We start from the raw sequence: 16,038 nt of genomic DNA on the forward strand, positions 1-16,038 counted from the left end.
TGTTTTGATCATTTCTAGGTAAGCCTTCTTTCCCTAGCTACCATTGTGGAAGAACCATTCCTCAAAAGAAAATGGTCAGTAACTCAAGCTAACAATCACCACATGAAAATAATCCCAATCATTAGTAATATGATATGTGCAAATGCAAACAACTCTGAGATTCCACTTCATAACCATAAAATTATTTAAAATAGTAAAAATGGAAAATGATAATTGTAGTTGTGTGAAAACCTATAGAATTTGTTCATCAATATATATATCTTGGACAGGCATTGTCAACAGAAATTTATTTAGGCCTATAATAAAAAAGGAGGAACAGAGGGAAATGGATGTCCTTTAAAAAAATTTTTTTTAATGACCCAAAGTTTTCCCCTAAAGCAAAGACTCATTCATCTTTTTATTCTTGTGATGATTGGTCTATAGATGTTAAGGTATGAAACATTACAATCACCAAAGAGTTGAAATTGAAGATTACCAAAAGGGTAAGAGGAGCACATAGTAGTCATGATAAAGAAAAGCAGAGCAAAAATAAGTGAGAAAAGAAAATATAGACTGGTCCCCTGGTTGGAACAAGGGATAACTAAGGTACAGCCTATATGCTGCATTAATATCCTTATAATGCCATAAGAAATTGAGGAAAGTTATAACTTCTGGCTTATGGCATCACAAAAGTTCCTAGTCAAACTTTTTTTTTTAGGAACACTATTTCTTAAAAACATCTAATAATAATGAATAAGAGTGCCATATGAAACAATACTGAACTCTTCCGTACCATAAAGGAAGGTACAAGAAGATAGGTCCTGAAGCAAAGGCCTCTTCCGGTATCAAAGGTTCTGTGATAAGGGACTGGAGTTCTGAGTATATACCATTTTCTTCAGTTAGTGGAGCCACTCCATGAGACATAGCACATAACACATCAATTGGGGAACTTTGAAGGAACAAGGAGATTCCTGAGAGTAGGATCATGTCCACTTCAGTACATTTGTACTTTGTACCACTCTTCCTGAGGAAGTTAGAAGAGAGATTGTATCCTCTGAGTGGGGGAAGGGTACATTTTTGTACTTCTGTCCTTATTATATTTTCTCAGTAAAGTTCCTTCTATACAAGCTAGAAATAGTGAAAAAAGCAATTCGGATGAGTAGATTTAAAATGATGAGTTGTCTAAAATATAAAAATGTTCATGAAGGGCAGGGGTCGGCAACCTTTTTGGCCGTGAGAGCCATAAATGCCACATTTTTAAAAATGTAATTTCGTGAGAGCCCTACAGTACTCACAGTGCCGTTCCTGTAACAGCGCCTGAAAAAAAAATTGACTTTATGGCTTCTGCAGAAAGAGCCATATCTGGCCTTCAAAAGATCCAGATATGGCTCTAGAGCCATACGTTGCTGACCCCTGATGTAGGGGAACCTTACCGACCAACTTAGATTTTAAGACATGTATTGAAGATGAAAGCAACAGAGAATTAATATAAAAGGGTGATATGATATTATTTGCAATGCCAAACTTAGAATAGGCTGAGGCCAAAAGGAAAACTATGAAGAAAAAGGATTTTTTCTTTTTTATATTTAACCTTTATTGGGGAAAAGAGGAGGATGAAAGACAAGTGATGATAGGAAATAACTTAATTCTTATTTTGCTTCCCTATCAAGGAGAACATCTGGGGATTGAAAAGAACAAAACAAAATGGATAATGGAAATTTTAATGCCTGAAATGAATAAGGAAATAGCAAAAGAATATCTAGCCATACATGAGATAAAAATCACCTGACCAAAATGAATTTCATTTTATGGTGTAGGAAAAACTCACAGATAAGACTAATGAAACATTGTCAGTTACCACTAACAGATTATATAGAATGGGAGAGATACTACAAAACTAGAAAAGGCCAATCTCTCCAATTTTTTATAAAAGGTAAAAGAATATGGACTTCCTGGGTCACATGAGCAATAAGACAGTAGATGACTACTTTTTTTTTTTTTTTTTAAAACCCATACCTTCCATCTTAGAATCAATACTATGTCATGGTTACAAGGCAGAAGAGCCATAAAGACCAGGCAATGGGGGGGTTAAGTGACTTGCCCAGGGTCACACAGCCAGGAAGTATCTGAGGTCATATTTGAACCTGGCACCTCCTGTCTCTAGGCCTGGCTTTCAATCCACTGAGCCACTTAGCTGCCCCCAACTATTTTTTTAAATCCCCCATGACCTCTAAAATGTCCCCCACACAGAAATTATACACTTAAGAAAAAGCAACTTTATCTGTGTTTACAAGATCTAGGATACCAAGACTCCAAAAGAAGGTTTAAAAACAAAAAAGCAACCAAAATCCAGGAAAGCTTGCAGATCCTAAGCTTGCTTAGCATCCCTTCCTCACCCTCCCTCACTGTGAGCAATGAGGATGCACTGTAGATCCAAGGACACAACACAAGCTTACATCAAATTCTAACCATGAACCTTATTCCCTGCTCCCTATAGAGCCTGACTCTAGTCTGCAGAAGTTTGCTTAGGCATCGACAGCCAGATTGGTAATCATCCTTCAAAAGCAAAAACCTGCTAGGGGCTGCAACCTAGAAACAATGGCACTAAAAAGATTTAAACTGCTAGTGCTGGAGAAAGCAGGCTCTGAACTGCCAAGAGAGAGAACTAAGGAAGAGAGAAAAAAGACAGTTCATAAAGACACTGTGCATATGTACAGTACTCCACTAAGCCTGAGGGAAAGAGCATAGCATCCGGTTGTGGCCAGTTCTGAACACCCAAAAGTCAATTGGGGCAGAAACCTAAGCTATTCAACCATGAACTACACCATATGGGAAGAGGTTGGGATGCTTTGAGATCCAGCCCTTAAGGAAACTACAATCAGAGGCAAAGAATTTGGGAAATGAGAAATTTGAAAATAAGGGGAGGAGGGAGACTAAAATCACCAAAGATCTGAGGAAGAAGAAAACTCAAAAGATCCTAAACATAAACATAAATCAACAGGAAAAAAGTAACAATAGAAGGAAATATGGCCTCCAAATTTAACAAAAAGGTTTAGGCTTCTATGAATAAATGCTATAAAATGGAAGAAAATGATCCATCATTTGAGATGGAGGATATTATGGAATTTGCAGAAAACATGGAATCACAATATGTTGTTGTTGAGAAGTTTAAAAGAAAAATGAGAATTAAGAGAATAGAGTTTATATCCTGCCCAGCAAAAATAATGAGCAGTATAGAAAAACTGGAATCTACAATGGCAAGTCCCACCAAAAAAAAACAAAACAAGAAAGAAAACAATCGGTTGGGAATCCAAATACATAAAAATGATTAACAATGTAAAAGAGAAGCAAAAAACAAAACTGTTAAAAGAAAAGATTCTGACTGCAAGTAAAACATATTAAATAATATATGTGTAAACTCTTTAGAATAGTAAAGCATTAAGCAAATAAATGACCATAGGAAAGAACTAAATGTTAGATTTCAAAAAGGGGTCTTAGTCTAGGTAATCATCATTTTGCTATTGTTCAAAGAAGGAAGATATTAACTAAGATATTTTAAAACTTTGATGGCTTTACTTCTTGACACTCTAAAATGCTGAAATTGGCTTTGTGTTTGTAATTCTTTCCTATTTCAGTATAGTTTGCTTTTCTTGATGTTGGGAGTCTGAAAGTATAATAATAAGCAGAGATGAAGTTGTGCCCAAGTTGACTGTGCCCAAGAAATTGGATAATACTAGGTTTTGGAGGGCATCTCAGTTCATTTGGCTGTTGTTATATTCCGATGTGACCAGAGAAATTAACACAGAGAAATTTTTTCTGATAAGGAGCAAGAGGCAAACAATTTGTAGTTATTAAAATTAAGTTTGCTTAATTTCCTCATGGAACAACCTAGTTGGAATAAAATGTAAACAACTGTGAGGAAGGACAGAGTGAAAAGAAAAAGAATAGGATCAAAAGGAAAAATAAGATGGAGAGGAATACACAATTAGTAATCCTAACTGTGAATGTGAATGGGATGAATTTATCCATAAAACAGAAGCAGATAGCAGAGTGAATTAAAAACCAGGATTTGATTATATGTTGTTTACAAGAAACACATTTGAGGCAGGGCAACACACAGAGTAAAGGTAAGGGGTTGGAGCAGAATTTATTGTGCTTTCTCAGAAGTAAAAAAAGCAGGAGTAGCAATCATGATCTCAGACAAAGCTAAAGCAAAAATAGATCTCATTAAAACAGATAAGGAAGGAAATTACATCTTGCTAAAATGTACTATAAGCAATGAAGTAATATAATACTAAACATATATGCACTAAATGGTATAGCCTCTAAATTTTTTTTTTAAATCCTTACCTTCTGTCTTTGAGTCAATACTGTGTATTGGCTCCATGGAAGAAGAGTGTAAGGGTAGGCAATGGAGGTCAAGTGACTTGCCCAGGGTCACACAGCTGGGAAGTGTCTGAGGCCAGATTTGAACATAGGACCTCCCGTCTCTAGTCCTGGCTCTCAATCCACTGAGCTACCCAGCTGCCCCCAGCCTCTAAAATTTTAAAGGAGAAATTAAATGAACTTCAGGAGGAAATATACAGTATAATTTTACTAGTGGGAGACCTCAACTTCCCCCTTTCAGATCTAGATAAATCAAAACAAAAACTAAACAAGAAAAAAGCAAAGGAAGAGGATGAAATCTTTGAAAAGTTAGAACTAATAAATTGCTGGAGAAAACTGAATGGGAATAGAAGGGAATATACCTTCTTTTTAGTAGAACATGGCTCCTATACAAAAACTGACTATGTATTAGGGCATAAAAATTTCACAACCCAATGCCGAAAAGCAGAATTAATGCAGTCTTTTTAGATCATAATGCAATAAAAATATAATCAATAAAGCTCTATGGAAAGACAAATTAAACATTAATTGGAAACTAAATAATCTAATGTTAAAAAAGAGTGGATCAAAGAACAAATTGTAGAAACAATAATTTTATTAATAAAAATGACAATGAGGAGACAACATATCAAAATTTATGAGATATAGCCAAAGCAGTACTTAGAGGAAAATTTATATCTCCAAACATTTACATCAATAAAATAAAGAAAATGTAGTTCAATAAATTAGGCATTAAAGTAAAAAACTAGAAAAAGAACAAATTTTTTAAAACCTCATTTAAAGACTAAATTAGAAATCCTAAAAATTAAAGGAGAAATTAATAAAATGGACAGAGAACCATAGAACTAATAAATAAGACTAGGTACTGGTTTTATAAAAAACAAATAAAATAGATCTTTAGTTAATTTGATTTTAATAAGAAGAAAATCAAATAATCAGTATCAAAAATGAAAAGGGTGAACTCACCACTACTGAAGAGAAAATTAAAGTAATCATTAGAAGGTATTTTGTCCAATTATATGTCAATAAATCTGACAATCTAAGTGAAATGGATGAATATTTACAAAAATACAAACTTCCCAGATTAACAAAAGAGGAAATAAAATATTTATGTAATCTTATATAAGAAAAAAATTTTAACAAGCCATCAATGAACTCCCTAAGAAAAAATTCCCATGGCCAGATGTATTCACAAGTGAATTCTACCAAATATTTGAAGAACAATTAACCCCTATTACTACATAAACTATTTGGGAGAAAGTATTCTACTAAATTCTTTTTATGCATCAAATATGGTACACTTAAGTCAGGAAGGGCAAAAACAGAAAGAAAATTATAAAAAAATCAATAGATACAAAAATTATAAATAAGATACTAGCAAGGAGCATAAGGATAATTCACTATGTCCAGGAGGAATTTACACCAGGAATGCAGGGCTTGTTTAAAATTAGGGAAACTATCAGCATAATTGACCATATCAATAACTAAACTAATAGAAATCAAATAATTATCTCAATAGAGGCAGAAAAAACTTTCAACAAAAATAACAACCACTCTAATTAAAACACTAGAAAGCATAAGAATAAAAATAAATTAAAATAAGTAGTATCTACCTAAAACCTCCAGCAAGTATCATCTCTGCAATGGGGATAAGTTAGGAGCTTTCCCAATAAGATCAGGAATGAAGCGAGGATGCCCATTATCACTACTATTGCTTAATATTATATTAGAAATACTAGCTTTATCAATATAGAAAGAAAAAGAAATTAAAGGAATTAAAGTAGGCAGTGAGGAAAACTAAACTATCAATCTGCAGATGAGATGATGGCATACTTAGAAAAACCAGTATCAACTAAAAAACTTTTAAAAAGTTGCAAGGTACAAAATAAATCCAAATAAATCATCAGCATTTCTATAAATTATCAATAAAGTTCAGCAGCAGGAATTAAAGAAATTCCATTTAAAATCACTCTAAACAATATAAAATACCTGGGAATCTACTTGCCAAAGCAAACACAGGCATTACATGAACACAATTACAAAACCCTTTTCACACAAATAAAGTAGATCTAATCAATTGGAAAAAATATTAATTGTTCATGGATAGGGTGAGCTAATATAATAAAAATGAGCCGCTATAAATATTTTTGTACAAGTAGGTCCTTTCCTTTTTTATTATCTCTTTGGTTCTACCTAGATTGATATATTTACTCAGTGCCATACCAAACAAATGTCCATTGATTGGGGAATGGCTGAACAAACTGTGGTACATGTTGGTGATGGAATACTATTGTGTCATAAGAAATGATAAGCGAGATGATTTCAGAAAAAGCTGGAAAGATCTGCAGGAACTGGTGCAGAGGGAAATAAGCAGATATGGGAAGAATATCATATAAAATAACAGCAATATTGGATGATGATTATCTGAAAACTTGGTTATTCTCTGCAATGCAATGATCTGGGATAATCCTGAAAGACTTATGATGGGGAATGCTATCTCCCTCTAGAGAAAGAACTGTTGGAGTCATCTTTTACATCAGTGAATCCCTCATTTTATTTTGGGGTTTTGGTTATGAATGAATTTGCTCTTAAAACATTGACTAATGTAAAAATGTGTTTTGCATGACAATAAACATTTTAAAAATTAACAAAAAAGAAAATATATTTCATAGGTAAAAAACAAAATAGGCTAAAGGTTTGTAGACTATTCAGAACCTTAACATCTTTATTTCAAGAATACTTTTTTTCAAGAATAGAGTCAGGAGGCACTTGATGGAAGAGACTAGATAAGGGAGAAAAAAAGCAATAGTAACACAATAACAAAGTGTTCAGTAAAGTGGAAAATATAAATTACTTGTCAAGGAATTCCTTACTTGATAAAAATTGTTGGGGAAACTGGAAAGCAGTTTGGCAGAAATTAGGCTTAGACCAACACTTTATACTATATTTCAGGATACACTCTAAATGAATGTATTAATATTAAATGTCATATTATAAAAATTAGAAAAGTAGTTCATATATTTTCATAACTACAAGTAAGAGATAAATTCTTAACCAAATAACCAAATAGAGATAATTTCTGTCTATCTATCTATCTATCTATCTATCTATCTATCTATCTATCTATTAGGAAGGACCTGCACACTATTAATAATCATGTAAGAGAATTCTCTACATTATTAAGAGAAATGCAAATCAAACAACTCTGAGGTTTCATTTTACAGTCTGAAAAATGGCAAAACAAAATGTCAGTAGTCAAATGCTGGAGTAGTTGTCAGAAGATAGGCACATTAGTGCATTGGTGGTGGCACTGTGAATCAGTAAGTATTTTGGAAAGCAATTTGGAATTATGCAAATAAAGTTACTAAAATATCCATATCCTTTGATCTGATTCCATTCTTGGGCTTATATTCTAAGAAGGCCATTGATAAGAAGAAATATTCCTTTATAAACCAAAATATTTATGGCAGAACTCTTTTGTTATAACAAGGAACTATAAACAAAGTAGATGTGAACTGGGTGAGGAATGGAATATTATTATGCTGTAAGAAATGGTGAATATAGAGAAACATGGAAAGAGCTATAGGAACTGATGCAGAATGAAGTAATCAGATCCCCCAAAACAATATATACAATATCTTTAACAGGGTAAATGGGAATAGTTACAAAAAAAGGTGAGTGAATGTCGCAAAATTCTATATCTTTAATCCTTAAAGAATAGAATAACAAAATATGGAGTCAATCACCTTAGGTTATGATGTATTATAAGAATAAATAGTACTTAAAATAACAAAAAAAATCAGTCCACTGCATATGGAGTAGATTCATGTTAGAAGCAACACAATACTGAATATGTTGAGAAATTGTTTTTTCTTTTTATAAAAATTTTATGAGAATTTTCTAAACACATATTGAGGGTCCCCTTAATGAAATATGAGAAGTGAAAAGGAAAACTTTTTAAAAATTATTTTATGTAGCAGACTATTTCCAATAATACATAAAGTTCCACTTCATTTATTATTACTTAGTTTCATTTTTAAAAGAGCAATACAAAAGCGGCAGCCTCAAAGACTCTCCTCCAAAGAAAAGTCTTTCATGTATGTAAAAACCCTTAATAAATGAAACCAAGAAGCTACTTGTTTATCAACTCTGATAACTTACTTCAATTTAGGTATAAAATATTATGTTCATATAAAAAGTATGTTCATAGACATATCCTCTATTGCTATGGAAGATTGTCAAATAAGAAGAGAGACTTCATATATATGGTAAAATCTAAATGTTCTTGTTTGTAAAGCAGATTATGTATCAAATATTAAAAGTCTTCTCAATGAGATCTTTATTTGAGAGATTTGTCTAATAACACATATAGAATGACAAAATGTACCGAAATGGTTATTATTTAAACATTGATAAGCAGATGGATAACTAGATCAGTTAATTAGTCTATTAGTGCTTATATCTGGAACAAGTACTAAACATGGGTAGTGAATTGGACCCAGAATTGGATAGGAGAAAGCTAGAGGGTGAGATTGTACTTGTTATTAATAATAATTTCAAATTTTAGTACCATTTGCCTTTATATCATTCCTAGACTTTGAGATGTTGCTTAATACATAGATGGTACAAAATGAATGTTTAATTGAGTTGTTTCTGTCAGAGTAGAATTAAGATGAACTCAGATATCCTCACTCTTGGTCCAGGATATTATATACAACATTGCTTTTACAATGGTAACAACATTTCCAGGTCCACCTGGAAAAGATCTAAAAAAAACTAAATACCTTGGATAGATTTTTGATCTGTACTCCTGCCACCAATCCTACTGGTTCAGCCTCCATGTATTGATTTCGTGAGATATCTTCAGCGTCTTTATGACTTCTAAAAAGCGGTTTTGGGTACCCATACCAGTAGGAGCGCTAAGATAATAAAAACTGTATTATCAATATAGGTAGTCAACAAACAATAGAATTGGAGGATTATAATAGCTGAAAACAACATGGCTCTGCTTATTTTGTTGACTAAAATAAATAAAACATCAGCTAATTTTCAGGCATTGAATTTCTTAACAAAATGAGCTTAGATTTGTCTCCAAAATTCAATTTCAAAAATTCATTAAAATGCAAACCGTTGAAAGGTGTCAAAATGAAGCAACTTTAAAATTGGAGTCAGGGCAAAAAAGGAGAAAAGAGCAATATTATTGCCATCATATTGCTGAGTATGACCATGACTCTGAAGAAACTCCAGGAAGAAGTACTCCATGTGGGTCAAAAGTTATACTTTCTTTCAGTTTTATCAACATCCTTAATGCTGAAATTTATGTGATATATTCTTATTTACCTCTTTAGACAGTTGATGGAATTATATTAAAGGGTTTATTCTTATCTCTCAGGATGTTCCTGACGGTGTTACTGGAACAACATTATTCTTTATCTCTGGAACTCTTTCTTAAAGACACTTACTTTACACCCTTTATGTAGTCTCAATATTATTCATCATATTTTACTGAAAGAGAGCTAATTACTCACATTTAAGGTGATTTGCATGATATGATCCACAGATAATATTTAATGTACATTTTAATCACATCTGACTGTGCCAGTATGGTTACCTGACCATCTGATTCAATTGCAAACATATTTGAAACTGAATTCATTCGTGGATTAATCCAGGACAGAAAGAGAAAAAAATGTTCCATTACAATAAGATCTTTAGGCTTCAGCTTTCAGATAAGGTCACTGTGGGTAGAGGTAGGGATTCTGATGACCACTTTTCCACTAACTAGCTAAAACAAAAAAGGCTATTGATAATCTAAGGAATAGCTTCAGAACTCACCTTTAAGAAGAAGTACCATGGTTGAGGTATACCATACTCCCCTGGAAAGACAACTTCCATATACCAGCCTGCTAAACCATAGCAGAAAGCATCAACCAGCAGCATTCCCAGAATATGCCCCAAACATAAGTCATCATCAATGCTCACTGTATCCGTGAGGCGTTCCCAATGAACTCCAACTCCTGAAATACACAGTAGGAGGCAGTTATGTAGACTAGGTTAACCCTAATCAGTTACCCTGAAATTTTTTGATCAATAAAAAAAAAGAGTACTCTCACCCCCAGGTTATACTCTTTAATAGAACAACAGCAAATAGTAATTTATTTTAAAATTTAAATTTCAAAATTGCTGTGAATTTCAGGACTGGATCCACTGTGAGAAAATTGTGATGGTGATTAGAACAGTAAATGACTAATTGTGGAAATTGAGTAAATCTCAATGACTCCATATTGTGGAGCTAGTTTAGTTCCCTCTCTATTCAATTATGGGCCTAGTCCAAATTTTGTCCTGTGAGAAAAGTTAATTCTATTGTGAGAATTGGGAGAAAACCTTATTGCATTATTTGAACCTAGCCCTGTGTGCTGTGAAGCTGGACCATCTATATATGTTTAGTTATGCTGATTAGAAACAAAGTCAAATCCCAAGATTGATGTAAGGAGTTTTCCCATAATTGTACAGATGTACAAAGCAATCCACGCATCTTATCTGAAAACTTAACCCATACTGATCAATCAGTTGTTCCCATGTTCCTTTGACTGTTGATACTGGGGGAGGATTGGGACACCTCTTTTCTTGAATACAGGGAATTTTTTTCTGTTTACTCTCCCCCTTCTAACTTGGAAAGTCCCTAATCTTTCATCCAATTAGAAATTAGTAAGATTATTACCTAATGTTGTATTGTTATCTTTTAATTAATTAGTATTATTTGATTTACTGTATAAAATCTGTCTCCTTCTATATTTGGGGTCTAGCTTTAAACTGAAGAAATGACTTGATCCCAATTTGTTGAGCAACTGGCATGTATTTCTTAATAAATTGATATGCTCAGAAGATCAAACTTTGTTTCCTCAGTCATTTCATCTTTTGCTTCTTACAGTTTAGTTTCAACTAGGTTGAGGCTGGCCTCTGGTCCCCCGTACAATTTTATGGGTGACTTGCCCCAAAATTGGCAATTTCACTGTGGGAACCACCATGATAGACTTCTGCTATCAAGTCCATTTTCCTTTCTGAGCTTTGGGAAAATTTAGATTTCATTTTTTCATACCACTATTAAATAATAGCAACTGTAATGAATTTTTATGGTGAATGGTGATGATTTACTCCATGGAAATGAACTTTGCCTATTGTAAGAGAAATGAATATCACAAGCTACTACCTTTAATAAATCCTAGTTACCTTGGAGACAAATTAGGCAGTAACTATCTATATTACTTACATGCAATAATAGTCCTTTGGCTATCACCAAATTATCAAACTATATAAAAGAGAATCATGGTCAAATAAAAATTAGCTGTAGTCACTTAGCTTTTCATCAGCAGATAACAGTACGAGCTAAAACCTAGTCAGATCAAAAACTACAAAAAATTCTGAAATGAAAATTCAGATTCCAGGTCAATAAATAAGGCCATAAGTTGACTTATAGGATTTTATTAAAGTAGGACTAGAAACCTAGGGAATAGAACTTGGAACACAAGGATTCTGTAATAGTTAAAAGTGAACACTGGAGCAACTGCATCATTTGTAGCATCTGATTTTATTTTATTTTTAAAAACATTGCCTAAATTGTTTACAGTCTCTCCAAGTACTAGAAGATTGCAGAACTGTGATGCATGTTATACATTTAGAGAAGAACTAAGAGTAGAATCACAATTCAAAGCACACTCCAAAAATGAATGTGTGTTCTAGATGGAGACACACAAAATTTAGAAACAAAATTATGTGATGGTGTTGATGTGTGTCTTACTATTGGAATATAAATGATCTAAAGTTTTACTTAAAGGTACATTTTTTATTCTGGAAAAAGCTTGTAAACCTTAAAACACTATAGAAATATATACAATCATTATCAAATTGGGAGTGACATGTAATGTAAACCCAGTCAACAGGGTGGTATATTTTGGACTATAGGGTAGTGGAGGAGACCATAATTTGGTGCCATAATACAACTTTCAAATAATCTGGATAGCTGTTAAGGTGGAGAATTCTGACTGCCCAAAGGGATAGTTTCTTTTTTGAGGCTTAAAGTTCAATGGCCCCTATCTTTGGGTCAAGGAGAGAGTATATTCATCTTACTAGTACAATAGCCTCAAGTCCCAAATCATTGACATAGTTGAAAGTCCCATGAGTGTGAGAGAAGGAGTAGGTTGTTTGGGTTCTTGTTGGGGGGAAAAATGAAAGTACTGGAAGGAAAGTCCTCAATTTGTGGTAGTGTTATTCTCAGTAGCTGGGGGACTCAATTCATAGATGAAGCTTCTTGGTGCTCTCTAACTTGCAAATTAGAACAGGAGAGTCTTGTGGATCACTGGACTTAACTTTTGGGACAATAAGGTTGGAATGGAACTAATTTCAATGCTGATTCAATTAAATAAACATTCAATACGATCACAAAATCATAGCTTTAGAGCAGAAAGAGAGCTTAGAAGTCTTCAAACCTAACCCTCATTTTACAGATGAAGAAACTAAAGTCTAGTGATTTAAATGGCCTGTCTAATGTTACATGAATAATAAGAGCAAAATTTGAGGTTTGAACTCAGGAAAAAGCATGAATAGTGATCATCAGCTTTGGAAATTAAAAAAAATACTGCTTAATTTTGGAGACAGGAATTTCAGTTAAATCAAGTCAGAAGTACAAAATGCTAAGTGGTGAGAAAAGAGAGCAAATGGAGGCAATTGATATGGCCAGTTATATCTAGGAGTTTGGCTGAGAAAAGAAGGAAAAATAAAAAACTGTCTTGCTCTCATAGTTAACCTAGTCTCTGGGTTCTCATTCACCCCCCCCCCCACAAATGAACTAGACTAACAGTATTTTAATTTAAAAAATGTCTTCCAAAGGTCATTAAAACACTGTCTTCCCTTTGATCCTGCCAAACTACTGCTGGGTTTTACCCTAAAGAGATAATAAGGAAAAATACTTGTACAAAAATATTTATAGCCATGCTCTTTGTGGTAGCAAAAAACTGGAAAATGAGGGGCTGCCCTTTAATTGGGGAATGGCTGAACAAATTGTGGTATATATTGGTGATGGAATACTATTGCACTAAAAGAAATAATGAACTGGAGGAATTCCATGTGAACTGGAACAACCTCCAGGAATTGATGCAGAGTGAAAGGAATAGAATCAGGAGAACCTTATACACAGATGGATATACTGTGGCACAATCAAATGTAATGGACTTCTCTACTAGCAGCAATGCAATGATGTAGGACAATTCTGAGGGACTTATGGGAAAAAATGCTATCCATATCCAGAGAAAGAACTGTGGGAGCAGAAACACAGAAGAAAAACAACTGCTTGATCACATGGTTCGATGGGGATATGATTGGGGAATCACCCTAATGCAAATATTAATAATATGGAAATAGGTCTTGATCAATGACACATGTAAAACCCAGTGGAATTGCACACTGGCTATGGGATGGGGATGGAAGGAGGGGAGAGAAAGAAAATGAATCATGAAATCATGGAAAAATATTCTAAATTAATTAAATAAAAATTTTAAAAAATCCTTTATAGATACACATATACATTCTGTAGCCTTCTCTAGGATGAGAATTGATTGGTATAGAATCCAGAAGGATCTACAAATACACACTTAAAATGAGTAGAGTGTGTGGAATTTCCTTGTTTCCTAGGCTAAGAGTCCATATAACACTCAACCCTTTAATTAGACAGTGCTTACATTATATAAGGGTGTGTCAGAATGAGAGGCCTAGATCACCAGTGGAGGTTTATTTTTTTCTGAGTTTTATTCTTTGCCTCGCAATTTATCTTAGGAAAGAAGTATGAATGAAAGTGACAGGCACTACACTTGTGTAAGATGGTTGATAGTTCTTTTTTTTTCTTGGCTATGTATAAGGAATGGGTTATGCTCCATGAACATGCTTCTTTATTGTTGTTTTTTTTCTGCCCTGTTTTTTAAGCCACAGGAATATATATTTCTTTGATACAATTTCTAATTTCATTAGTGTGGGTGTGCTAATGATGCAGACTACAATACATCCATGTCTCTCATAAGTTTTCTTTAGATGGTCCACTTAACATTTGCAGAGCCTTCTTCTAGACACATTTTGAGACTGCAAGTATATGAGTTGAAAGGTCATCTTTTATTACACATCTGATCTACCTTCTTTTCCAGTCATATACCTTTCCCATTAGATTCTTTATAACACTTCTCCTTTGCAATTCTTTAAAAATATATTGCAGGCATCTAGGTGGCATAGTAGCTAGAGCTCCAGGCCTGAAATTAGGAAGACCTGAAACTTGGAACAAGGAAGTGTAACATGACAAAAAACCAGAGATATCATTTCCTTCTACCTGTGTGGGTATGTGACAACAAGTGCATTGCACAGGCATTGCTTCCTAAAAAGCACTAAGCAAAATAAGTACTCTTTGGGCACTACTGCTATTCAGACAAACTCCAGAAGTATTCATTTGGCTGTCTTTTTAAAGTAAAATAATTCCTTAAAATAACAATCCCCAAATGAATTGTCGAATAATAAATAATTCCATGTTTGTTTCTTTTTAAAGACAGTTTGTTTTCTTCACCTATTTCTTGCCATTCAGCTCCTTCCTAAATAGTATAATATGAATTCAGATTTGCGGCAGTAATGATTACAGATAACTTGTATATTGTGGAAGTAATATGGACTATAAGCAAGGAATACAATTGCTGCAATACATTAGAGCTATTATAGAAGCTGCACTGGTAATATCTTCTTATTGCTTTAATTGACTAAATGACAAAATGGTTTTGTAATAAAACTGTTTATATACCTTTAAAAAACTGACTACATGCCTTCAGGGGAAAGTATGTGCATTTAATAAAATAAAATATTTTTCAAGCATTGCTAAAGAAAAGATCAGAACCAAATGGAAAATTGGTGTCCAAATACAAAATTCAAGAGAACCATAAAAAAAGGTAAACAAGAAAGAGGGGGGAAAAGTTTAAGGGCTTCAGTAAGATTAAATGGAAAAATGATATCTATAACTTAAAATGTGTTTTCATTATTATAGTAGAGAGAAGCAATATTCTCAGGCAGAGACTGTAATTTTAAGATGATATTTTAAAAAATTGGGGGGGGGAGACAAAAAAGGATAGTACTAAGAGGAACTGGAAGGAAGAGGCAAAATAGGATAAATTATAACCACATAAAGAGGCACATTGGGTGAGTGGATAGGAAATAATCCTATTAAAAGAAGGGAAAGAAGAGAGTGGTAACAGGTAATACTTATACCTTACTCTCAGTGGAATCAATTCTGAGATGGGAAGAACAGCTATATCTATTGGGGTATAGAATTCTATCTTACCCTACAGAGAAGATGAAAGGGAATAAGGAAGGTGGGTGGTGGTGAGGGGCAGGGAGTATTAAAATGGAGGGAAAGGTTGGGGGTAGTGATTAATAGACCTTAAAGAGAAATAGGAGGGGAATAAGAATGGAGGGGGTGTGAAGGAAAGTAAAATAAGGGTGGGGAAAAGGGGGACTGATTAAAAGCAAAACACTGTGTGGAAGGAAATAGTAAAAGAAGAAAGGGCAGGATTAAAAGAGGAAATCAAAATAATGGGGAATACACAGATGGGAATCATAACTCTGAATGTGAATGGCATGGCCTCACTTATA

General features: G+C 33.6%; 1 protein-coding gene across 1 annotated transcript in view; it reads right to left on the minus strand.

Annotated features, from left to right (window-relative positions):
• The window catches only part of LOC123234361 (phospholipid-transporting ATPase ABCA3-like), a 208,750-nt gene that overhangs the window by 128,781 nt on the left and 63,931 nt on the right, over positions 1-16,038 (minus strand). The window contains 2 exon segments of the mRNA XM_044660271.1: positions 9,150-9,284; positions 10,201-10,382. Coding sequence (XP_044516206.1) covers positions 9,150-9,284; positions 10,201-10,382 — 317 coding nt within the window.

The sequence above is a fragment of the Gracilinanus agilis genome, chromosome 1, assembly GCF_016433145.1.
Source record: "Gracilinanus agilis isolate LMUSP501 chromosome 1, AgileGrace, whole genome shotgun sequence".
Taxonomy (NCBI): domain Eukaryota; kingdom Metazoa; phylum Chordata; class Mammalia; order Didelphimorphia; family Didelphidae; genus Gracilinanus; species Gracilinanus agilis.